The sequence below is a fragment of the Megalobrama amblycephala genome, linkage group LG2 (assembly GCF_018812025.1).
Source record: "Megalobrama amblycephala isolate DHTTF-2021 linkage group LG2, ASM1881202v1, whole genome shotgun sequence".
In the NCBI taxonomy this organism is placed as follows: domain Eukaryota; kingdom Metazoa; phylum Chordata; class Actinopteri; order Cypriniformes; family Xenocyprididae; genus Megalobrama; species Megalobrama amblycephala.
In genome coordinates this window covers 10107967-10132856 of record NC_063045.1, presented here as the reverse complement: position 1 = coordinate 10132856, position 24890 = coordinate 10107967, and the positions used below count along the sequence as shown (strand labels likewise).

The 24890-nt window shown below is 35.8% G+C and overlaps 1 protein-coding gene and 2 long non-coding RNA genes across 3 annotated transcripts; all 3 read right to left on the bottom strand.

The window, feature by feature from the left end:
- Positions 1 to 382: 382 nt before the first annotated feature.
- LOC125262637 (SLAM family member 5-like) lies at positions 383 to 23051 on the bottom strand (the record flags this gene model as incomplete). The annotated part of the gene is made up of 3 exons (XM_048181464.1): positions 383 to 414; positions 480 to 773; positions 22742 to 23051. Coding segments are annotated over 3 exons (636 nt in total), but the record flags the coding sequence as incomplete, so codon positions are not given.
- LOC125263510 lies at positions 5060 to 5968 on the bottom strand. The gene is made up of 2 exons (XR_007183835.1): positions 5887 to 5968; positions 5060 to 5333 (listed from the first exon to the last, which is right to left on the bottom strand). It is a non-coding gene; the product is annotated as an uncharacterized LOC125263510 (long non-coding RNA).
- Positions 9640 to 13803, bottom strand: LOC125263511. Its single transcript, XR_007183836.1, has 3 exons — positions 13648 to 13803; positions 13463 to 13512; positions 9640 to 10473 (listed from the first exon to the last, which is right to left on the bottom strand). It is a non-coding gene; the product is annotated as an uncharacterized LOC125263511 (long non-coding RNA).
- Positions 23052 to 24890: the final 1839 nt, after the last annotated feature.

Here is a 24890-nt window from a genome sequence, read left to right as displayed (position 1 = left end):
TCTTTTCTGTCTTTTTTGTGTCAATGAGACAAGTAAAGAACGCTGTTATAACCAACACAAATAGACATGTATTCTAAAATGAGTGGAATCTACAGAATACCATTATTTTGGTTTCTTTTCATATAAACAATCCATATAAATTGCATATAAACAACACCTTATAGACTGTTAACTACAAAATAATGGCAATAATTATTGATTATGATATTTAGGGCTATCCATTATTACTTGATTAAGAGCAGTAAGTAACACTTGCCTTCTTCTTCAGTTTTTCTGTGTTTCCTGCAGATCCAGAAGATCCCGACTGCAGATACAATCGATAGAAATCCAGCAGAGATCAGCACTATGTACAATAAAGGTAGATCCTGATCTGTAATGGACTCTAAAATGAGAGTGTGACTGAATCTGTCTGATCTAAAACAAACATGAAACATTAACACTGTATAATTAAGAGTAAATCAATATTAATATCACCGTACCTGCACATGTGTGACAGAGGTGAGTGATGTCCAGATGTTGAGTCTGGTTGCTGATGGGATTGTTCAGCACACAGCTGTAGGTGTTTTTATCCTGATATTCCACCTCCAGAGGTAGAGAGAGACTGATGCTGAGATCAGACACACTGATGCTGGACAATAAACTGTTTCCTTTGTACCAGGAGAGAGTCACATGACTCACATTCACAGCTGAACACACCAATGAACAATTTGATGATGATGATGATGAAGAACATTGTGAAGAGTTACTGCTGATGACAGGAACAGGCAGACGAGCTGAAAAACATCAGAGAAATATTGATAAATCCACAAAACATTCTTACTTTTGGTTCGTTGTGTTGATGAGCAGTGAGTCTGTAATTTCAAACTATAACAAATTAACATTTCATTATTTAAACAGCTAAAAAAAACAAGAAGCACAGGATAAATTACATTTTTACTCACCATAGACAGAAACACTGAATGTTTTTGATGATCGTTTAACTCCACTTATATCTAGTTGATAAACTCCAGCATGTTCAGTTGTGATGTTTGTGATGGTCAGAGATCCAGTTTGATTGTCCAGCTTCAGTCTGTCTCTGAATCTCCCATCATATGTGTTAAAGATTTGCTTCTGAATGCTGATTTTAGCGATGGAAGACTTTACATCTCCATATTTCCACTCTATATCTGCATCTTTACGTATAAGATCAGTGTTTAGAGTTACAGAATCTCCCTCCATCACTGACACTGACTGATTTTCAATTGTTTTAGCGTCAAACACACCTGAAGAACATGAAGAGGTTTTTTCCGATTAATGCTGAGATCAGTTTGTAACATTTAACAGCAGCAGAGCCATGAAGAAAAAAAAAAGAAAAGTCAGATATATGAAGAGACAGATGTGAGCGAATCAATAATTTGATCTTTAATGTGACATTTGATGAAGATATTTGATCGTATTGATTTTACATGAATTTTTTAGTTGCTTGTTCCTACAATAATACATAAAATGATCTAAATCTTTTAGAAATTGCTTGGGGATGATTTGCATTGTACTCACTGAAATTAAGATTTCTAAAACAACGACAGATTTGATGAAAATAATCTAATTTAAACTTATTGCTCTGAAATGTGAATAAATTACACAAATGTGTTTATAACTTACCGATCAGACTCCAGCAGCACAAACAGATCAAAACAAACACGCAAAACATTTTCAGCTGTTCAGAGAAACGTCTGATCTAATAAGACTGTCAATGAAAGAACAACTGAGCTAAAGAAACACAACAGAAGAAATGTTGCATGTGAATCTTCCCCAGACAGAGTCAGACCCTCCTAATGCACACACACACAAACATGTCATAAATTTATATATCAAAATGTTATTCTTTCTGTTAGTGAGAATTTAACTGTTCTTAAAACAAAAACATTATGAAACATTATGAAAAACATAAATTTTTATAACTGATAACCTTTAAAAGGCAGTTACGTGAGTGTGACAAATATGTAATGTAGAAGAATGTTGTCTGAATATTGGATGAAATACACTTAATGGTAAAATCAAGCTAGTGATTTTTAAGTTATTATATATATTCAGTTCTCAATTATAGGAAAAGTACAAAGGTAAAGGCATGTCTGATCGAACTAGTTTGACTGATGTTCATCTTCCGAGTCAAACTGAAACCTGCTGCGGTCGTTTTTTTTTTCAGAAATGTGGTTTGAGCTGGCAAACGTCTTGAAGTGAGGGTGAGTATTTAGTGCATGTGTGATTGTGTTAGTTTGTAGGTGAGAAGTTCTTCCTTGTCCTGCTTTGAACGGAAACATGACGAGAAACTGATTTGACACAGAGCACAATGATCATATACTGGCATTCACAAGTTTAGTCTGAAAGTTATTTGTTTTAGAATTGAATAATTGTCCAGTCTAGGGTTAGAGAGGTCGGTGACAAAGATACAATTAGAAAAAAGGGGACAAAAATTTTAATGACTATTCCTCCTCTCCTGTCCCAGCTCACAATAACCACATCGTTTTTTCAGACTCATAAGACTTTATTTTTTTCAAAACAAGGATTCACAGAAGCATCTCTTTGGAAGGGGATTCAGGCCAAAATAACAAACAAAACTAACTAAGAGTTTAGAAAACTTACCTAACAAAGAAAATTACAAATAAAATACAGACATCTGCCCTAGCTCCTCAACTGAACATAAACAGGAGAAAACAAGATTGCGCAAATAAAAAGTGGCAATCCCCAACCTATTACAGGAATAGTATGAAATAAAGAAAGATATAAAGGCCCACTCCTCTTTCCCTGTGGAATTCATTTGCATAAATCCCAAAGTTAGAAGTCTTTAAAGTTTACCAATGTATTTCTCACTTTCTGAACCACCAACAGAATACCTTTGGCAATATTCTAAACAAATAGAGACTAAACATGATAGAAAAAGATTGAACTGTCATGCAGTCATTCATTTCTACATTAACAGCAGAATTTGTGTCAGATGTTGCACTACAAATAGCTGTCACTGAGAAGACTTATTTCTGTGCATAAGTATGAAATGGATGTGTAGTTTGCATCAGTTTTAAGGTTTCCTAACATAGTGGTGAATGGATTTGGATGGATCTTTGTGATCTCTATTTGTTTCACCCATTGCTGCTGAGGTCCTAGGGAATTTTTATAGTAGTCACAGTCCAACCTTAGGAATTAGTCTCTAGATGGGTGAATGGCAGAAACTGCATTTGGACCAATGAGAAGTCCTGTTCTTCCTGGGCTTGGTACCAGAGGTATTTTTCTTGCCCTCTAAGAGAGGTCTGGATGTTGTCCTTTCATCTTTATCTGCCCACCCTTTTGCAGCTATAACAGCTTCAACTCTTCTGGGAAGGCTTTCCACAAGGTTTAGGAGTGTGTTTATGGGAATTTTTGACCATTCTTCTAGAAGCACATTTGTGAGGTCAGACAGTGATGTTGACGAGAAGGCCTGGCTCACAGTCTCCGCTCTAATTCATCCCAAAGGTGTCCTATCAGGTTGAGGTCAGGACTCTGTGCAGCCAAGTTCCTCTACACCAAACTCGCTCATCCATGTCTTTATGGAGCTTGCTTTGTGCACTGGTACACAGTCATGTTGGAACAGGAAGGGGCCATCCCCAAACTGTTCCCACAAAGTTGGAAGCATGAAATTGTCCAAAATGTCTCAGTATGCTAAAGCATTAAGAGTTCCTTTCACTGGAACTAAGAGGCCAAGCCCAACCCCTGAAAAATGACCCTACACAATAATCCCCCCACCACCAAACTTTACACTTGGCACAATGCAGTCAGGCAAGTACCGTTCTCCTGGCAACCGCCAAACCCAGACTCGTCCATCGGATTGCCAGACAGAGAAGTGTGATTCGTCTCCACTGCTCTAGAGTCCAGTGACGGCGTGCTTTACACCACTACATCCGACGCTTTGCATTGCACTTGGTGATGTAAGGCTTGGGTGCAGCTGCTCGGCCATGGAAACCCATTCCGTGAAGCTCTCTATGCACTGTTCTTGAGCTAATCTGAAGGCCACACAAAGTTTGGAGGTCTGTAGCTATTGACTCTGCAGAAAGTTGCCGACTTGTGCACTGTGCGCCTCAGCATGCGCTGACCCCGCTCTGTGATTTTACGTGGCCTACCACTTTGTGGCTGAGTTGCTGTTGCTCCCAAGTGCTTCCACTTTGTTATGATACCACTAACAGTTGACCGTGGAAAATTTAGTAGTGAGGAAATTTCATGAATGGACTTATTGCAAAGGTGGCAACCTATCACGGTACCACGCTTGAATTCACTGAGCTCCTGAGAGCGACCCATTCTTTCACAAATGTTTGTAGAAGCAGTCCGCATGCCTAGGTGCTTGATTTTATACACCTGTGGCCATGGAAGTGATTGAAACACCTGAATTCAATGATTTGGAGGGGTGTCCCAATACTTTTAGCAATATAGTGTAGCTGCAAGCAGCGATGACGGGCCCAAGCCCTGGTGCCACCACCACCCCAGTGGTCTTTAGGAAAACTGTGCACAGTGGGCAATATGCATTTACAACTGGTGCCACTATGACTGCAAACCACAAAAACCACATCCATGAGATCATTTAAATTTAGATGAATTTCATGTCATAAACCAGGGGTGTCCAAACTCGGTCCTGGAGGGCCACTGTCCTGCAGAGTTTAGCTCTAACTTACCACAACACACCTGACTGCAAGTTTCCTGTATGCCTAAAAACCTTAGCTGAATCAGGTGTGTTTAATTGGGAGCAGGATTGGTCACCCCTGTCATAAAAACTATTTGGATGACACACCCCTGTTCCATACTTATTTTGAACACTAGATGGCGCTGTATGTAGCAATAAGCACACTTTCTAATAAGTTAACCCCTATTTATCCAATCATAACTATTATAATGTTATAGCAGATGTTTCACCAGTGACTTTTTAGAGGCTTGTAATATGGACTTGTGCTTTTCACTGATGACTGAAAGGAGGTTTAAAATAACATCATTAGTGATGTGATATATTTACAGCTCAGGAGTGATGCTATGCGCCACAAAGACAAAACACAGCAAGAAATGACAGTGAGAAAATAGTGCTTTTATTGAATTTTAATGGATTTGTTTTGTGAATTAAAGATGAGAAATTCATATTCACTTGAATATTACTCTCAATATTTTCATATTTGTATGTCCTGCTTATTCTCACAGTAAAACTGGAGGAAAAGTCTAAAATATCCTTCTTTTGTTTCCAGAATCGTTGCTACTTGTGGTGATCTGGTATTTAGAAAAAGATTGAATCATCTTCTCATGCTGACAGACACATACTCGACATGACTCTCCTCTTCAGCTTTCTGTGAAAACATGACGCAAGATATAATATTTTAAATGGAACAAGTCCTTATATCAGTGGTTTTGAAAAACAGTCAATATCAAATATTGAAGAGTAGTAATATTAGCATGATCTGCACAGGCCTAACTATGTTAAATCATAATCATAACACTAGCTGAATAAGAAAATTTATATTTTGTAAATGCCTAAATAACCACAGAAGTGTAACCAATACTTCTATGCCGTCTATGACGTTATCATTTTATAATATCCTGCATTCTTTTAATGTTTTTTTAAAAAATTTATTCCAGCACAAATTATTTTTTAATGTAATATGCAATGTGATCAATCTTAATATGACCGTAACATAATCTTATTCCTTTGGATTCTCAAAGCCACAAGAAAAAAATCAACTAGATGAGTTTTACTTTAATATCAGATGCATCATCAAACAGTGTTAACAGTAAAATTACATCTACATTGAAGAAAGAAAATATCTGTTACAGTCTTAAGTTACTATGTGATGATCATTATACAGACAGAAACACACTTAAATTATTAATAAATGATCTTACCCATTTATGTGTGTTTCTTTCATAGAGCGTTGGATGATGAAAGAGAACAGCAGAGGTTTTCTCATCTTCACGAATCTGAACTGTTTGAACAACAGGAAGAGATTAAACCACAAAACTGCAAAAGATCTGTTTTACAACATGTTATTATTAGGGCTGTCACAGTTAAAGTGTTAATACACATAAATCTATCTGATGCTGCAGTTTTAACAACATTGCCCAATTCATTTTAAAATTATCACTTATTCACACACACATACTAACAGTAAATACAGAAACAGTTTTTGTGCGTGCGAGTTGAGTAAAGAGCTGCTCAGATCAGTGCAAAAAACAATAACTAACATTATTTAGGTACTAAATAGTTTTACCTACATGAATTATATTAAATTATAATATAGGCTATCAGTTGATGAATGTATTTAATGCAGATTTTTAAAGTGTTATTATTATTATTATTATTATTGGTCAAATGTGTTAAAAGAAGTAAGAAATACTTGCCTTCTTGATCATTTTTTCTACATTTCCTGCAGATGCAGCAGATTTCGACTGCAGCAACAATCAACAGAGAACCAGCAGAGATCAACACTATCAGAGACACTGAGACTGGAGGAACTGAAGGAGAGGAACAGAGAGACAGACATTAATGTAAGTGAATGTGTACATAATCACATATATCAGCTCTGTCGTACCTGCACATGTGTGACAGAGGTGAGTGATGTCCAGATGTTGAGTCTGGTTGCTGATAGGATTGTTCAGCACACAGCTGTAGGTGTTTTTATCCTGATATTCCACCTCCAGAGGTAGAGAGAGACTGATGCTGAGATCAGACACACTGATGCTGGACAATAAACTGTTTCCTTTGTACCAGGAGAGAGTCACATGACTCACATTCACAGCTGAACACACCAATGAACAATTTGATGATGATGATGATGAAGAACATTGTGAAGAGTTACTGCTGATGACAGGAACAGACAGACGAGCTGAAAAACATCAGAGAAATATTGATAAAACTACACAACATTCATATTTTTGGTTCATTGTGTTGATGAACAGTGAGTCTGTAATTTCAAACTATGACAAATTCATTATGTAAACAGCTACAAAAAAACAAGAAGCTCAGGATGAATTGCAGTTTTACTCACCATAGACAGAAACACTGAATGTTTTTGTTGTCAGTTTCACTCCATTTATATCTAGTTGATAAACTCCAGCATGTTCAGTTCTGGTGTTTGTGATGGTCAGAGATCCAGTTTGATCGTCCAGCTTCAGTCTGTCTTTGAATCTCCCATCAGGAACATCATCATATGTGGAGAAGATTTGCTTCTTAATGCTGATTTTAGCGATGAGAGTCTTTTCATCTCCATGTTTCCACTGTAAATCTTCATCTTTACATATTTCAGCAAGATTAGTGTTTAGAGTGACAGAATCTCCCTCCATCACTGACACTGACTGTTTTTCAATTGTTTTAGCATCAAACACACCTGAAGAACATGAAGTTTTTTCAGCAGCAGAGACAGAAAAAAAGAAACATCAGATATATTAGACAGATGTGAGCGAATCAATAATTTGATCTTTAATGTGACATTTGATGAAGATATCGTATTGAATTTACATGAATTTTTTTAGTTGTTTGTAATTTCTACAAAAATACATAACATGATCTAAATGTTTTAGAAATTGCTTGGGGATGATTTGCATTATAATCACTGAAATTACGATTTCTAAAACAGCGTCAGATTTGAACACAGTAGATGAAAATAATCTAATTTGAATTTATTGCTCTGAAATGTGAATAAACGACACAAATGTGTTGAAACATTTTCAGCTGTTCAGAGAAACGTCTGATCTAATAAGACTGTCAATGAAAGAACAACTGAGCTAAAGAAACAACAACAGAAGAAATGTGAATCCTCCCCAACAGAGTCTGACCCTCCTAATACACACGCACATGTACGCACATTAAATATAAAAACTGCATTTCATGGTAAAATAGGGAGTAACTCCAGTGATTTTAAAATAGTTGTGTATATTTATTCAGTTCTTTATTAAAGTGTATGGGGAAAATTAGTGTTAAACTGTAAAAACTGAAACCTGCTGCAGGTTATTTTTTTCTTTGTTTGTTTTCTTTCTTTGTGAGACTGGGTATTCATGTGCGTTTATGTTAGTTTGTAGGTGAGAAGCTTCTTCCTGTCCTGTGAAATGTATGAACAGCTTTGATCTTTAATTACAGAAACATGATGAGAAACTCTGAACACTCTCCAGCAGCACAAACAGAACAAAACAAAACATGTGTAGCATTTTCTTCAGCTAAAAAAAAACTCTCCGCTAAAACACAGCAGAACTGTCAATGTTGTGTGAATCCTCCCACGACAGAGTTTGACCCTCTTAATTCACATGCTTCATTTGCATATGATACACTGTTATAGTTCTTCAGGCTGTTATTATAACTTTAACTGTTCTTAATGTGTGAAAATATTCAGTATTTAGTTGTTTAACATTACCTAGAAGGTATTTGTCTGATTGTTAAATGGATAAAAGTAGGAAGAATATTGTGTGAATAGTATATAAACAGTAGTTAATGTAAAATTATGTGTATTCAGTTCTCAATTATAGAGTATTGGAAAATATACACATTTAAATCTGTGAATAATCTCACAGTACCAGTTTTACTGACATTATAATTGTTAAGTACTGCTCAGAGATGCAAAGGATCCAAACATATTTATTGAAAGGGTAATCCACAATCAAAATCCAAAAACAGGCAAAGGTCCAACCACAGGAAAACAATCCAAACATAAACCAGGGCAGAAACACAGGGTAAATCCAGGGAACAGATAATCAATGCAGCACTCAGAAATGCAGTATTGATTGATATGAACCAGGCTTATATAGGCAGAGGTAATGAGCAACAGCCTAATGCAATGAGTCCTGATGATTCTGGGCAGTGAATTATGGGAAATGTAGTTTGTGAGGGAATGACAATAGTCTGATGTGGAGTGCCCTCTGGTGGCTTTCAAGGGTACTCCACCTGGTGATCATAACAATAATCTTCTGAGTCAAACTGAAACCTGCTGTGGTTGATTTTTTCCTGCCGTGGTTTGATGTGTTGGGTGGACAAACATGCTGTTGGTGAGAGTGGCTATTCAGTGCATGTGTTTTTTTGAACTCATGCCCAGAAAATGAAAATTATTCCATGATTTACTCACTCTCAAGCCATGACTATCTTCTTTCAGATGAACACATTCAGAGTATATCGAAATATCCTGGCTCTTCCAAGCTTTATAATGGTAGTGAAGGGGGATTGAGATTTTGAAGCCCATAAAGTGCATCTGTCCATAAGAAAAGTAATCCATACAGTTCCAGCGGTAATAAAGGCCTTCTGAAGCTTTTTGGAGCTTCAATCTTGAGCCCCATTCACTACCATTATACATCTTGGAAGAGCCAGGATATATTTTTTTTTTCAATATAACTCCTGAATTGTCATATATACCTAGGATGGCTTGAGGGTGAGTAATTTTCATTTTTGGGTAAACTATCCCTTTAACTTTTCAAAAATTTTGAATGTGGATCCACAGGCCTAGAAGTCTGTGATGGAGCCAGGAGGACGACAGACCACAGGTGAGAGTTGACCTTTTTCTAATGGTAGAGCCGTGGATCTTGGTTTCTCCCAATAATAAGACCATCTTTGGATCCAGTGCCTTAACTAAAAGTCTTCTATCATCCTGAGAGACTGACAGAGGAAGCAAAGGAGGAGCAGAAAGCTGGAGACAAAGTGATGATGATAACAAAATAGGGTTAATTGAAAATTTGTAGTAAAGGCTATTTAGCTGGTTGTGCATAAAGAGATGGGTATGAATCAATATGTCGTTGGTTTTCATGATGTTTATTAAGTCAAGATCATCCATTTATTTAGACCTGTCTGTCTTCAGGTCCTACGGCAGGAATATGTGTTGTTTTGCTAGTGTGATTTACTATCACTTAAGTAACTCTATATGAGCAGAGCAATACTGATTTCAAAATTTAGAGTGTGAAAAGTATCTTCAAAAGATGTAGAAATATTACACTTAAGTGTAGTCTTGAGTACATACTCCAGACTGTGCTTTTGACAGGTAGACTCTATAAAATATACAAATATAGAAAATAAATATACAAAATATACACATAGTACAGAATGTAACACATAATAATAAAAAAATATATTAACATACACAATACAATACAATACAGGATTTATACAATATAGTACAGTATCTACACTATACAAAATATACACAGAATTACACCTTTATCAAATATACACACAATGTGGAGTATACAATATGGAAAATAAACATAATAGATGTCTATTGTTTCTGTATGTTACAGTGCAGGGAATGTGTGAGAGACTGTAAATCACTGCATTACAATAATATTAAAAATAACAACAACAACAACAAAAACAAACCTGAAGTTAAACATCCTGGCAGAGAACAAATGTGAACTAAGAGGTCTGAGTCAGGTATGAGCTTGAGTATTTATTCCAGTAGATACTCTATTTGATCATCGTCTTTTGGGGATATTTGCATACACAGCCTCCTTCTTTGATTTCTGCAAGGAAAAATACAGTCAGTCAGGATATATATATATATATATATTATATAATTAGATTTCATCAGTGATTTCAAATATGAAATTTAATCATAAGTCGTTTCCCTATTCAAAGAGATAAGAACTGCACTTGTATGACTGGAATATCTGCCGAGAGGCGTTTCTAAGATGGCCGCCGACTGAAATGACTTGCCTGTAAGGGACTTAGTAATACGTATGAATTTCGTACTACCTATATTCATACCATTTAACATACTTTTATAATGGCAGCAAAGCTCTAATTCAAATGTAGTACCTTCTCAAAACGTATGTGGTTTAGGACACAGCAAACTTGTGTGGATCACTGTTTTCTGCACCATGGGTATCGCCCATGATTTGCATAAAGTTGATCTCTTGTTTCATTGCCAGTGGCCTCTGTCCCTCATATCAGTGAAAGTCATCAGCTTATTCAAATGAATGATGTCTGATTGAACACCGCTTTCTCAGATAAGGCAGTGAAGCAGCCCCTGCATAGTGAATTATCAATTCTCGAGCTATCAATATCAACCAATTCAGCACCACCGCCATGGACAGAACCTGGGAAAGTCGCACGTGAGAAGGTATACCGCAACCTCCTGAGGTATAGTTCGGGGAACATGCCTAGAAAAGGTATAGGCCTAACTTAAGGTATACCTTTAGAGTCTTTATAGTGTGCAAATGTCCAACTGTGTTCAGCATCCGGTTGGTGAGGTCTGAAAACACTGATGCTGGAAGTGATCTCTCGTGCATATACATCAAGTGCAAGAGATAACTTCTGTCATCAGAGCACAATCAGACCTCACTAACCGGATGTGGAGGGCAGTTGGACATAGTGGTGTTTTAGAGGTAAAAAATGATATAAATACTGTTCAGTTTCTCGCACAAACCGATCGTTTCTTGTATTAGGACTTCAATGTGTCGTCACGAGCCGCAGGGTTTAATTTGGATTTGTCTGTCGTGTTTTTTTTTTTTTTTTTTTTACTCTTATAGATTGTGTTCCCATTGACAACATCATTTGTGTTCTACAGAAAAAACAAAGTCACCTACATCTTGGATGCCCTGGGGGTAAGCAGATACACATAACATTTTACTTTTTTGGGTATTATATATATATAATTTACTTATTTATTTTTTTGGTGGTGGTGGTTAGCTACTTTTCTGCCTACGGGCCAAATGGTTCTAAGAACGACATTGAACGGTTCCAGTTGGTTCTCATTGCCTGGCACAATTACACAGCGTTCTCGACCCTTAATGCATGCACTTTTTATGGCAAGAAAAACAACAACAAGAAGAAACAGCACTAAATTAAAATACAATAACAGGAAAAAAAGTAACAACACCTCAATCAGTAAGAAAAACATCATCATACGCCATGAGAAACGTACGGAGCCCCTAAAGGGACATGGTAGAAAAAAAAAATGGGAAGGAAGGAAATTTTATGTGGTGGTGGAAAAAAAATTGGGATGGGAGGAATTTTTTTTTTTCAAATCTTTTGCGTTCCCTCGCAAAGATGTTTTGCGTTCCCTCGCAAAGATTGCGTTCCCTCGCAAAGATGTTTTGCGTTCCCACGCAAAGATGTTTGCGTTCCCTCGCAAAGTTATAATCGTTCCCTTGCTGTGAGCTCGGACAAACACTTCCTCTTTAATGTCCCGCTGGCTGGCAGTAGTGTTTCAGTTAGTAACATACGTTAATAATGCACACAAATAATGCGCGGCTCATAGAGTTTGAACTTGTTGGACTCAAAAATGAAGAAATGCAGTCAGTGCTTATGTCAAGCAGTTCAGTTGGCAATATATTCACAGATTCGAGCTTCCCGGATTAATAACTCGTGATCTAAACGTTGTTAAAAACACAAATGAAGCTACTTCCAATCATAGTAACCTAGACAACAAGCTACAACAACCCAATTTTCCTCAAATGTGTTTTATAATAAATTGGTCTCTATGAGCAGACGGCGGAGATACACGCCTGAAGGGACCGTCTGAAAAGTGCAAAACCCAACACTTAGTTTGATAAAAAAAGCATAACATTTATGATTATTAATCATTAAATAAAATAATATAATAATAACTTCACTGTTATTAGTAAAAATATTAAATAAATTGTAATGCCATCAAATCCAGTAAGCCATTATCATGCAAAAGCTGTTGTATGTAAGCTGTGTACCAACATCATTTGTGTAAAGAAGGCCTTTAAGTGCTACTTGCCAAACTAAGTGTTGTAGTACCTATAACCAGCAGGAGAGCAGTGATGTATGAACTGAATTTGGTGCCAGTAGCCTACAGTGTGTTACAGTGAAGTCATTGAGTGTTTTTCGTAATATAAAATGAGCAAAAGGGTTTCGGGTTTTGCACTTTTCAGACGGTCCCTTCAGGCGTGTATCTCCGCCGTCTGCTCATAGAGACCAATTTATTATAAAACACATTTGAGGAAAATTGGGTTGTTGTAGCTTGTTGTCTAGGCTACTATGATTGGAAGTAGCTGCATTTGTCTTTTAACAACGTTTAGCTCACGAGTTATTAATCCGGGAAGCTCGAATCTGTGAATATATTACCAACCGAACTGCTTCCCAGCGGGCAATTGATGTCAAATAGACATCAAATTGAAGTCAAACGGTCATCAAAGAATTGGTCAAAAATGCAAATCAAATTGATGTCAAAACTTGACATTCATTTGATTTGCATTTTTTTTAAACATTTTTTAACACATTGATGTCCTATTCTAGACCACAAGAATAATGACAAAACAGTATTAAATGCAAGACATGTTTTATTAAATCCACTGGTTTATATCAGAATTTTATATATAAATTTTAATCTGATATAAATCATAATAATGTTGCGTTTTGTCTAATCGCATCGGAAAAGAGATTCAAACGTTAGGGCATTTTTATTAGTACGAACAAAAATTGTAAAACTAACAGTACTCGTGACATTTCAAAATAGACATTTAAAAAAAAAACAATAGTTACCTGCGTAATGGATCTAACTCTGTTAAATTACGTTACCTCAGAATCCTTCACTGTAACAAATGGCGGGAAATTTCAATTCACCAAAAAGAACAAAATACTCATTGCAACGTCAAATATTTAATCAAAACACAATCTTCTAAGTTTTCAAAGTTACCCAATTATTTAATGAGATGTTTATTACTCACCTGATACAAGCACCAACCTTGTCGAGCTGCTTCGACCTGACGTCTTCACCGCACAGCGCGCACTGCCACTAGCCTCTATGTTGTACGCAAGACGTGATGACGTGCATTTCAACGGTCATCAACGTCGTAAATCCTCCAAATATTTTTTCTTTTCTTTTTTTTCCCGTGTATACATGTATAACATTGTCATATAGGTTTGCATCAAATTACACACAAAAATAAATGTATTAATTGTAGTCCATTCTTCAGCTGCAAAACAACCTGAGAATGTGAAAAAGGCGCCATCTATAGGTGGTATTAGGAATAGAGAATATGAATGGGCATTGTAGGCCCTACATTTTTCAGAATAAAAAAGAAAATAGAATTTCTGAAAAATAAATATGATTTTTTTAAGAACCCTAGCATTGCATCTATCAGTTGAAGACAAGAAAATCGAAATAATTTTAAAATATGTAGCCTGTTCACTATGAAAAATTGAATGAAAAATGTAAATTTTACTGTACACTCTCAGAAAAAAAGTACAAAATTGTGATTTGTACCTTAAGAGACCAGTTTTGTACCTTTGGTGACAATTTTGTACCTTTATTTAAAAGTACAAAAAATGACCCTTCAAAAAGGGTACAAAATTGGCTTTGACAGCGTACAATCGTTGACTATAATGAGATATATATATATATTACACACACACATGCTGAATTAAAATCAGAATTTATTAAAACCTTTTCATTTTCACATTTTACAACATTTCATTTTTAAACATTCCATATGAGTCCATCTTGCCAGGTGTTAAAAAGTAACACTGAAGCAGTGTTAAAGTTAATGAGATAATTGATTGATGATTGAGTGATGATTGACAATTAGTGGAGACACCTGATGATAATAAGCAGAATCACTGAAGAAACAACAAGAGAAAAAGAGAGAGACACAACAACTACAACTGACTTCCAGCCATTAAACATTATTACACTTATTATTAACCAGTTTGATTTGATTTCTGTCATACATCAACAAAAGTTCTTACTGAGAATGAACAGATGTTTAGATGTTAATGTTTGAATTAAAGTTTAGTTTGGAGTCACCATGATGGTGAAAAGCATTTCCTTTAGCTGGGCTCTTGACTCTATTTATTAACATTAATTTATCTCTGGCTGCTCCAACTTTGTGTTTGTAGAGCACATTTGTCATGGCCAGAGAAATTATGACCTGAGCTGTGTTTCCCAAAAGTGCTGTGAGCCAAAGTTGATCAATTTAGGTTTACAATGCTTTGCGAAGAACAGTTATAATGGTTGTTTTCTCATTGTGAAATGATCAGATTCATTGGTGACATCCAGTATTAACTGGTGATATAGATGTAATGTTATTTCTTTATAGTAAATCTCTGTTACCGTTTGAGATCCAGCAGAGCTTTTATGATCTGAAGGGTTTTTTGAAACACAGGCATCAAGAATCAGCATATGACCCTCAACAATGGTGACAATCAAACAAAGTGCTTCATGTTGCAGTGCATGATGGGAGCCACCAATCAAAACTCATCCATGGCTCCCATCATGCATTGCTGCATGAATAAATTATGCAGCTGAATTGTCCTGTAATTTTCGTAGATTGTTCATGTTTGCTTTATTTTTCTGTTGTTTTGTTGTGACAGTAGCTTGTTTTGTGATGTTCAGAGTTGATCTGTTTGTCAGTATTTTGTATTTATTTATTGTCACCGTTCTTGAGAATCATATGCTGACTCTTGATGTCTGTGTGTGTTTAAACACTGAAGCTTCAGTGTGTAATGTATTATTCTTAAAAGAAAAAAAAATTCATACTATTGTTGGATCTCAAGCTGTAAATTCACAGGACTACATACAATGATTAATACTAAAGCTGCACATCAAGCAAACGGTCAGAGATTTAGACTCTAAACGACATCAGGCCACTGCATGATGATAAAATCATCAACAAATTATATTTTGACCAGATCATATTTTCTCTGACCATAACAAATGTGCTTTACAAACACAAAGTTAGAGCAGCCAGAGTAAAATCAATAATAAAAGGTAAAGAGTCAAGAGCCCAACTAAAGCAAACGCTGACCTCTTTCATGGTGACTTGAAATGAAACTCCATAAAACATTAATTAACACCTATTTTCTCTCTTTCCTTCAGTGATTCTGCTTATTATCATCAGGTGTCACCACTAATTGTCAATCATCACTCAATCATCAATCAATTATCTCATTAACTTTAACACTGCTTCAGTGTTACTTTTTAACACCCGGCAAGATGGACTCATATGGAATGTTTAAAAATGTGTTTAAAATGAAATGTTGTAAAATGTGAAAATGAAAAGGTTTTAATAAATTCTGATTTTAATTCAGCATGTGTGTGTGTAAAATATATATATATCTCATTATATTGTCAATGATTGTACGCTGTCAAAACCAAATGTACCCTTTTTGAAGGGTCAATTTTTGTACTTTTAAATAAAGGTACAAAATTGTCACCAAAGGTACAAAACTGGTCTGTTAAAGTACAAATCACAAGGGTACAAATTTGTACCTTTGTACCATTGTACTCCTAAAGGTACAATTTTGTACTTTTTTTTCTGAGAGTGTACAGTAAAATTTACATTTTTCATTACATTTTTCATAGTGAACAGGCTACATATTTTAAAATTATTTCGATTTTCTTGTCTTCAACTGATAGATGCAATGCTAGGGTTCTTAAAAAAATCATATTTATTTTTCAGAAATTCTATTTTCTTTTTTATTCTGAAAAATGTAGGGCCTACAATGCCCATTCATATTCTCTATTCCTAATACCACCTATAGATGGCGCCTTTTTCACATTCTCGGGTTGTTTTGCAGCTGAAGAATGGACTACAATTAATAAATGTATTTTTGTGTGCAATTTGATGCAAACCTAGTATGACATAATGTTATACATGTATACACGGAAAAAAAAAGAAAAGAAAAAATATTTGGAGGATTTACGACGTTGATGACCGTTGAAATGCACGTCATCAGGTCTTGCGTACAACATAGAGGCTAGTGGCAGTGCGCGCTGTGCGGTGAAGACGTCAGGTCGAAGCAGCTCGACAAGGTTGGTGCTTGTATCAGGTGAGTAATAAACATCTCATTAAATAATTGGGTAACTTTGAAAACTTAGAAGATTGTGTTTTGATTAAATATTTGACGTTGCAATGAGTATTTTGTTCTTTTTGGTGAATTGAAATTTCCCGCCATTTGTTACAGTGAAGGATTCTGAGGTAACGTAATTTAACAGAGTTAGATCCATTACGCAGGTAACTATTGTTTTTTTTTAAATGTCTATTTTGAAATGTCACGAGTACTGTTAGTTTTACAATTTTTGTTCGTACTAATAAAAATGCCCTAACGTTTGAATCTCTTTTCCGATGCGATTCGACAAAACGCAACATTATTATGATTTATATCAGATTAAAATTTATATATAAAATTCTGATATAAACCAGTGGATTTAATAAAACATGTCTTGCATTTAATACTGTTTTGTCATTATTCTTGTGGTCTAGAATAGGACATCAATGTGTTAAAAAATGTTTAAAAAAAATGCAAATCAAATGAATGTCAAGTTTTGACATCAATTTGATTTGCATTTTTGACCAATTCTTTGATGACTGTTTGACTTCAATTTGATGTCTATTTGACATCAAGGTGCCCGCTGGGTTGACATAAGCACTGACTGCATTCATTTTTGAGTCCAACAAGTTCAAACTCTATGAGCCGCGCATTATTTGTGTGCATTATTAACGTATGTTACTAACTAAAACACTACTGCCAGCCAGCGGGACATTAAAGAGGAAGTGTTTGTCCGAGCTCACAGCAAGGGAACGATTATAACTTTGCGAGGGAACGCAAACATCTTTGCGTGGGAACGCAAAACATCTTTGCGAGGGAACGCAAAATATCTTTGCGAGGGAACGCAATCTTTGCGAGGGAACGCAAAATATCTTTGCGAGGGAACGCAAAATATCTTTGCGAGGGAACGCAATCTTTGCGAGGGAACGCAAAACATCTTTGCGAGGGAACGCAAAACATCTTTGCGAGGGAACGCAATCTTTGCGAGGGAACGCAAAAGATTTGAAAAAAAAAAAAATTCCTCCCATCCCAAATTTTTTTCCACCACCAAGTAAAATTTCCTTCCTTCCCATTTTTTTTTTCTACCACCATGTCCCTTTAGGGGCTCCGTAGAAACGAGATCTTCTTAATGTTCTCAATGACAATAGATTTAACAAAAGGGATTAAAATATTTGAATTATTCCAAAGAATTTCTTTGTGGGGACTGGAGAAAAGTTGGGTTGCCTAAAAGTAACGTGCAGGTAGAATGACGTCACCACTTAGGATTGGTCCGTTGACTGGATACCAGTAAAAGTTAATAATACAATTAGAAGATTTATATGATAATCGGTCATAACGCGATTGCTACATCTCTGCCGTCTATTAACTTTTGCACCCGGAACTGACACATTTCAACAGAGTTTCGTTATTAGCCACACAGTGGAAAACGAAACCATATCCATCTGATTGGCACACTTGGGTAAAGTTGGTTTTATATTCGCACATTCGGACATCCGTATTCAATAACCTTGTTAATCACACTACATTGGACATTCAGTGGACATTCACAAGTAAATATGCCATTAAAACAATACTTGCCTATTTTGATCGACTGTGAAAAATGTTGTAAGTTGACAATCGTTGTTTGTCAATATCATGTCGCTGCTTAAAATTCGCAAACATTAATTTATTGCACATTTATTGGAAAGTCTGAATTTATCAGAAGTCCGAATTTGCGAATATAAACCAACTTTACCCAAGTGATCGGCACGGGATGGAACGGTTAAACAACGAGAACGGAAAACTGACAGAACAACATTACGTTTATTGTAATGGACAGCGCAAGGAATAGAGAATTCACGAATCTGCCGCTGCCGTTCACTTCTAGCATCACAACGTAAGAGTTAAACTCAAAACAAAAGTAACTCAACACGTTGTTGCTGCACTTTTTAAAACATATTTTCAGATTGAGTAAACTGTTTTTGTTGGTAACTAAAAGAGCGAACACGGAAGTGTACCGTTATAACCCGCGATGGAGATAAACTTCCAGGAAACACTTTTACTTTTAAGCAAACTTTTAAATTTTTAATTTTTAAACTTACTTTAAAGCAAAAAGTTATGAAGTGACCTGCGGTTTGTAAAAGTACGGTGAGTAAACTGGATTAAAAGTGTTTGGATATAATAATTTATCAATAGGATTTTACTGGTATTGAGAAAAATACAATGATTTTCTGCGTGCTAATAAATTTTGATATGTGCTCTTTTTTTGGCCTGTAGAAGGTAAATATGTTAATATTAAAACTAGTTCAAACAGTACAATTAGTTTAAATGGAATAAAAGCATAAAATCAGTGTGTTCACTGACCGTCTGATGCTATTGTATATACTTCAATCAACATATTTTATTCAGACTGCAACAACTTCTTGCAACACAGTCGTAAATTGTCTTACCATATTTCGTGTTGTTGGTTTACACAATGCTGAAACAGTTTTGTCTATCTTCAGTATCTGGACTGCATTAACAAAGAACACAGATGTGTTAAATCAACAGTTTAAAACAAACGTTTTCAATTTGTGCCTTAAAGATAAATATTTCAACACATTAATTGCTTGCTCTCTTGACCTGTTTTTCTATATTTCTTGCAGAAGCAGCACATCAATGCTACTACAGTGACAATCAACAGAGATCCAGCAGCAGCAGCAGAGATCAACACTATCAGAGACACTGAGTCTGGAGGAACTGAAGGAGAGGAAAAGAGAGACAGTCATTAATGTAAGTGAGTCTGTTTGATCTACAACAGAAAACAGAGATCTGGGGCCTCATTTATAAAGCTTTTATATTCATACGCACAATAGTTTTCAGATTGATAAAATGCCAGAACCTGCACAGAAATATATTGTCAACACTGTTGTGTGTTTTATCAATAAAATAGCTTAGAAACTGAAAAGTTCTAGAATATATTGCTTAGTAACTAAAACCCACAGCTTCATCATTAGTTGAGAGACTCTGCCAGGTAGAATTAATTCACACGCAATTGCTCTTTCATTAATGCATTCATAAACATAACCTTTACTGGGCTACTTTATCTGTATCTGATTTAAAATGAGAAAAAATCTGTGAAAAATATAACAACCTGAAAACAAATGAGCTGATAAAAATACGCTGTCATGTAGGAGCAATATTTGTGGGTAGCGTCCTATGCCATAGCTGTGCACAAGGTAACCTGCGTTCGAGTCTCAGCTTGAGGTTCAGACCTTGGGCTCTCGTTCACACAGCGCATTTTTGCTTTGAAAAACGCAAGGCGCAGGCAGTGGAATGGGGAAAAACGCATGGTCTCGAGACGCTTTTTATTAAAAAGTTGAACTGATTGGAACTCGAGTGCCGCATTGTTAAAATGCCGTGTCATGCACAAAACGCTACAAAAGACGCAAGACACGAGTGCAATGGTCATACGTGACAGACAAATGCGTGTTTACATAGAAAAACAATGGAAAAGCCCCTTATTTGCTGATTAATGACATCATCATCGACTAGTCGATGTTGACTCGACTTTAATCACATAAATGTCAACTTAAAATAATAAAAAAAAGTCATTCAACCCCTACTATGCATAACCTCATCTGCATATCATTTCCATGCATATTTCCATCCACGTGACACCATGGTTAACACCGTCAAAGATACAAGACATAGGAAAGTATTAGATATGGACTATAAATGCCATTTGTTCCATACACATTACATTGCTAAAATTCATCCAAATATCCTCTTTATGTTTTAGAATAAATATATCAAAATATCCAGAAAAAGAAAATTGTAGCTTTAAAATACTTCTGAGATAAAGTTTTTAGAATAGAGTTGATTTATTAATTTCCACTGGCCAAATAGTTCTTCTTCAATTCAAATCAAATCCAATTTATGCAGTTTTGCTGATAAGGTGAACATATCTTTTAGGATATTTATAGGCTATTTTTAGTGGAAACAGATAGGCCTACTTATTTATTGCAGTGATACAATTGTCTGACTCGGCGCATCACTGACAAAGTAATTTAAAAAGGAAACATGCAAATCTTACCGTTATCTTCAAGCTGTATCCTTCAAATACAGTGTTATTTTTCATAATTGTTCGAAGATCCTTCACACAACATCAACACCTCCGTCCAGCTGTGGTTTTACAGCAAGTTATTATCATTCAACCTATTCAATCTAGACAACAGACCGTTCGCGACTGGTCTACTGCAATCTCAAAATTCAGGCCAGATCTCAAAATTCTGATAATACCTAGAGTATCAAAATCAGCCACATGTGGTAGATCCTTTTCCTTTTTAGCACCTAAACTTTGGAACAGTCTTCCTATCACTGTTCGGGAAGCAGACACACTCTGTCAGTTTAAATATAGACTAAAAACACATCTCTTTAACCTGGCATACAGTTAAACCATTATCTACTTCTATTCAAATCATGTAATTTTTTTAGGCTGCATAGATTAGGTCAGCGGGAACATTCCCATAACACCTGATGTACTCGCTACATCATAAGAAGAATGGCGTCTACGTTTATATTAGTCTCTCTCTGCATATCCCGAGGTTTGCCGTAGTCTGCCAGATCCAGGCCGTATCCAGATGAAGGACCTGCACCTAGACACGACGACAACGCAGCCCTGAAGTGTCAACTAAACTATACCCTACGAAGGCCTCTTTCCTTATGTATAGATTAAACGTTATCAAAATGATTCCGGTTTGCATAGATCCGCGTATTTTTCTGTATTATGTGGACCAGACAAGTAATTTGGCAATGTCTGCACACATACACATTCAGACGCACATATCTATAGACTAAACATGTAAATGAACGGCTGCTTTGAAACAATCTGTATCGTGAAAAGCGCTATATAAATGAAGATGACTTGATTAATGAAAGATTAATGTAAATGTGTATATCAAAATGAAAAGAGTTTAAAATCGTTCCTTTTACTTAATTACTTTTGTCACTCTAGTAAAAGAGTTTGTACGCATGGGTCAGAGTTTGTGTGCATGTGCAAATTTTCCTGTCAAGTTTGTTTTTATAAATCCCATGTTTTGCATTGGAAGGGGCATACGCCTCTTTCAGGGCATGTTTTGTGCGTACACAATGTCTATAATTGAGGTCCCAGATCAGTAAATAATCATATATATCAGCTCTGTTGTACCTGCACATGTGTGACAGAGGTGAGTGATGTCCAGATGTTGAGTCTGGTTGCTGATGGGATTGTTCAGCACACAGCTGTAGGTGTTTTTATCCTGATATTCCACCTCCAGAGGTAGAGAGAGACTGATGCTGAGATCAGACACACTGATGCTGGACAATAAACTGTTTCCTTTGTACCAGGAGAGAGTCACATGACTCACATTCACAGCTGAACACACCAATGAACAATTTGATGATGATGAAGAACAGTTTGAAGAGTCTCTGCTGATGACAGGAACAGGCAGACGAGCTGAAAAACATCAGAGAATAAACAGAAATAATGATAAATCTAGTCACTGATCTTATTTCGGCTCAGTGTGTTGAGTGAGTGTTTAATGTGTTGACGGTCAGCGAGTGTTTCTGCCACCTCAAAATACAAAATTATTTAACACTTTAATATGTAAATAGTTTAGCAATATTCTGGTTTAAGATCAATTGAGAACATTTGTAGAATAATGTTGATTACCACAAAATATAATTTCCATTTGTTCCTATTTAACTCAAAAAACACAAAAATATATTTTATAACACAAAATTTTGATTTAGTGAAATATTTAAAATGCAAGTTAAATAAGCCCATCCGTGAATGTTAAAATACTGTTACAACAGTAAAGACACAATTCAGGAACAATATGAGTGTTCATGAGTTTTGCTTTAAGTAAAAACAAAGGATTTTTTCATAATGACCATTATGCTCAAATGCTGTTGATTGAGCTTAACTTGTACTTCAATATTTGTTTAATAAAACAAGAATATTTAAAGGACATTAAATCATACTTTACTCACCATAGACAGAAACACTGAATGTTTTTGATGTCAGTTTCAGTCCATTTATCTCTAGTTTATAAACTCCAGCATGTTCAGTTGTGATGTTTGTGATGGTCAGAGATCCAGTTTGATCATCCAGCTTCAGTCTGTCTCTGAATCTCCCATCAGGAATGTCATATGTAGAGAAGATCTGCTTCTTTTTCATTTTAGTTATGAGAGACTTTTCAGCTCCAAATTTCCACATTATGTAGTCATCTACAAATAGTTCAGTAAGATCAGTGTTTAGAGTGACAGAATCTCCTTCAATCACTGACACTGAATCACCAAACACACCTGGAGAACAAACACATTTTACACTGAGTAAAGCTTCTGATGGTCTGCAAAGACTGAATCAGCTATGGTTTGTAACTTAATGTTAACTGAAAAACATGCAGAACCACGAACATGATATTAATAGTGTAATTACAACATTAAATGTTGAATTATTCTGGATATTGTCAGTGCCTTGACATTTTTGTATGTGATTTTTAGATCAGTAGATAAAACATGGTTACTTCCTGCACTTTTTGAGTAATGAAATCATATTACTTCTGTTGTTGTTCATGGTTACTTCTAAAGTGCTTTTAAAATAAATGTTAAAGGATTTGCATTTATAACTTACCAGACAGGCACCACCAGCACAAACAAAACAGAACAAACATGTGAAACATATTCAATTGATCAGGGATCTAATAAGACAACCGAAAACACCTGAGCTGTTAATGTGGTGTGTGCATCATCCTCCTACACAGCATATAACCCTGCTCGTGGAACAAATGCACAGGCACATTATGAATGATATGCAGTGGCGTGCCATGCACAGACCACCACTGAGGCAGGGGCGAAAGTGCGTTCCACCCCCTAGATTCAAATCGTGTTCTGAGGGCCACCACAATATGACCAAAAGGCCTCTGAAGGGGGAGGGGCTTGAGCTGATGTTGAGTTCTTTTTATCATAGTGGAATGAAAACAGATGTATTATCATGTTTACTTCATATTTCTTTATACAGAATATCATTTCTGTACATTTTCCATTTAATTTTGTGATCTGTAGAGCTTGAAACAGCTTAGAGAGCACTGTGTGTCTGTATTGTTCCAACTGCATGTGATCACTCATCACTCAGATCTGTCAATCATCTGAGAGAAACATTTCTACAGATGAAACATAAGGCCAAATACACAAGATTATAACGATATATGTTCTGTATGTGTTTTTCATGCAGAATAGGGTATTTTTATAACAATAAAGGATGTTTATATGAGAAATGCTAAGCAGGTGTTGTGTTCAGTCCATAATATCTATCTATCTATCTATCTATCTATATATATATATATATATATATATATATATATATATATATATATATATAAACAATAAAAAAATAAGGCATGTCTGCCCATTATGTAATCTAAATGATGGTTCAAAGTGGGTTTTGAGCAAAAACAGTAATCTCATAAATTGTAAAGTGTAGCTTGATGCTAATTGTAGCTCTAATTATATTTTATGGTGTATTTGGTCAAAAGAATTCTCGTAAGGTCTCATAATAGTTTGTGTTTCTGGTGTAGTATCAAATTTGATTCATCATTTTAATGTTGTATGTTGTGCAGCAGACAAAAAAAATGGATTCTCGGTCAGCGCCACTTATCGTACAGGCGTGAATTAGTTAAAGGCTAAAGCACTGTTCATTTGCAATTCTTTTTGCTTTTTATCATGTCACTCTCAGTGTGAAAGGGCCTTGAGTGTGTTAAATATGTAAAATTAGGAGAGTGGAATATTCGGTACATACTCCTAACTTTTATGCTGTAGTAGAGCTTTTTGATTTTAAATGGTTTTATAATTCATTTCAGTAAATCAATTGTGGTATATGGTAAAAATGTTAATACTTTCAACTTGACTCATATACATACATGTGAGTAAAGCTGAAACCTGCTGTGGTCGGTTTTCTTCAGAGATGTGCTTTGTTCTAGGCAGTCAGTTTGTAGGTGAGAGTGGGCATTCAAAGTGTGTGTTTAGTTTGTAGGTGAAGAGTTTCATCCTGTTCTGCTACTATGAACCTCACAGTTGATGCTCTTTTAAAACAGATTTAGATAAGGGCGGGGTTAAGAGCCGTGGGAACGGAGTGAGTCTG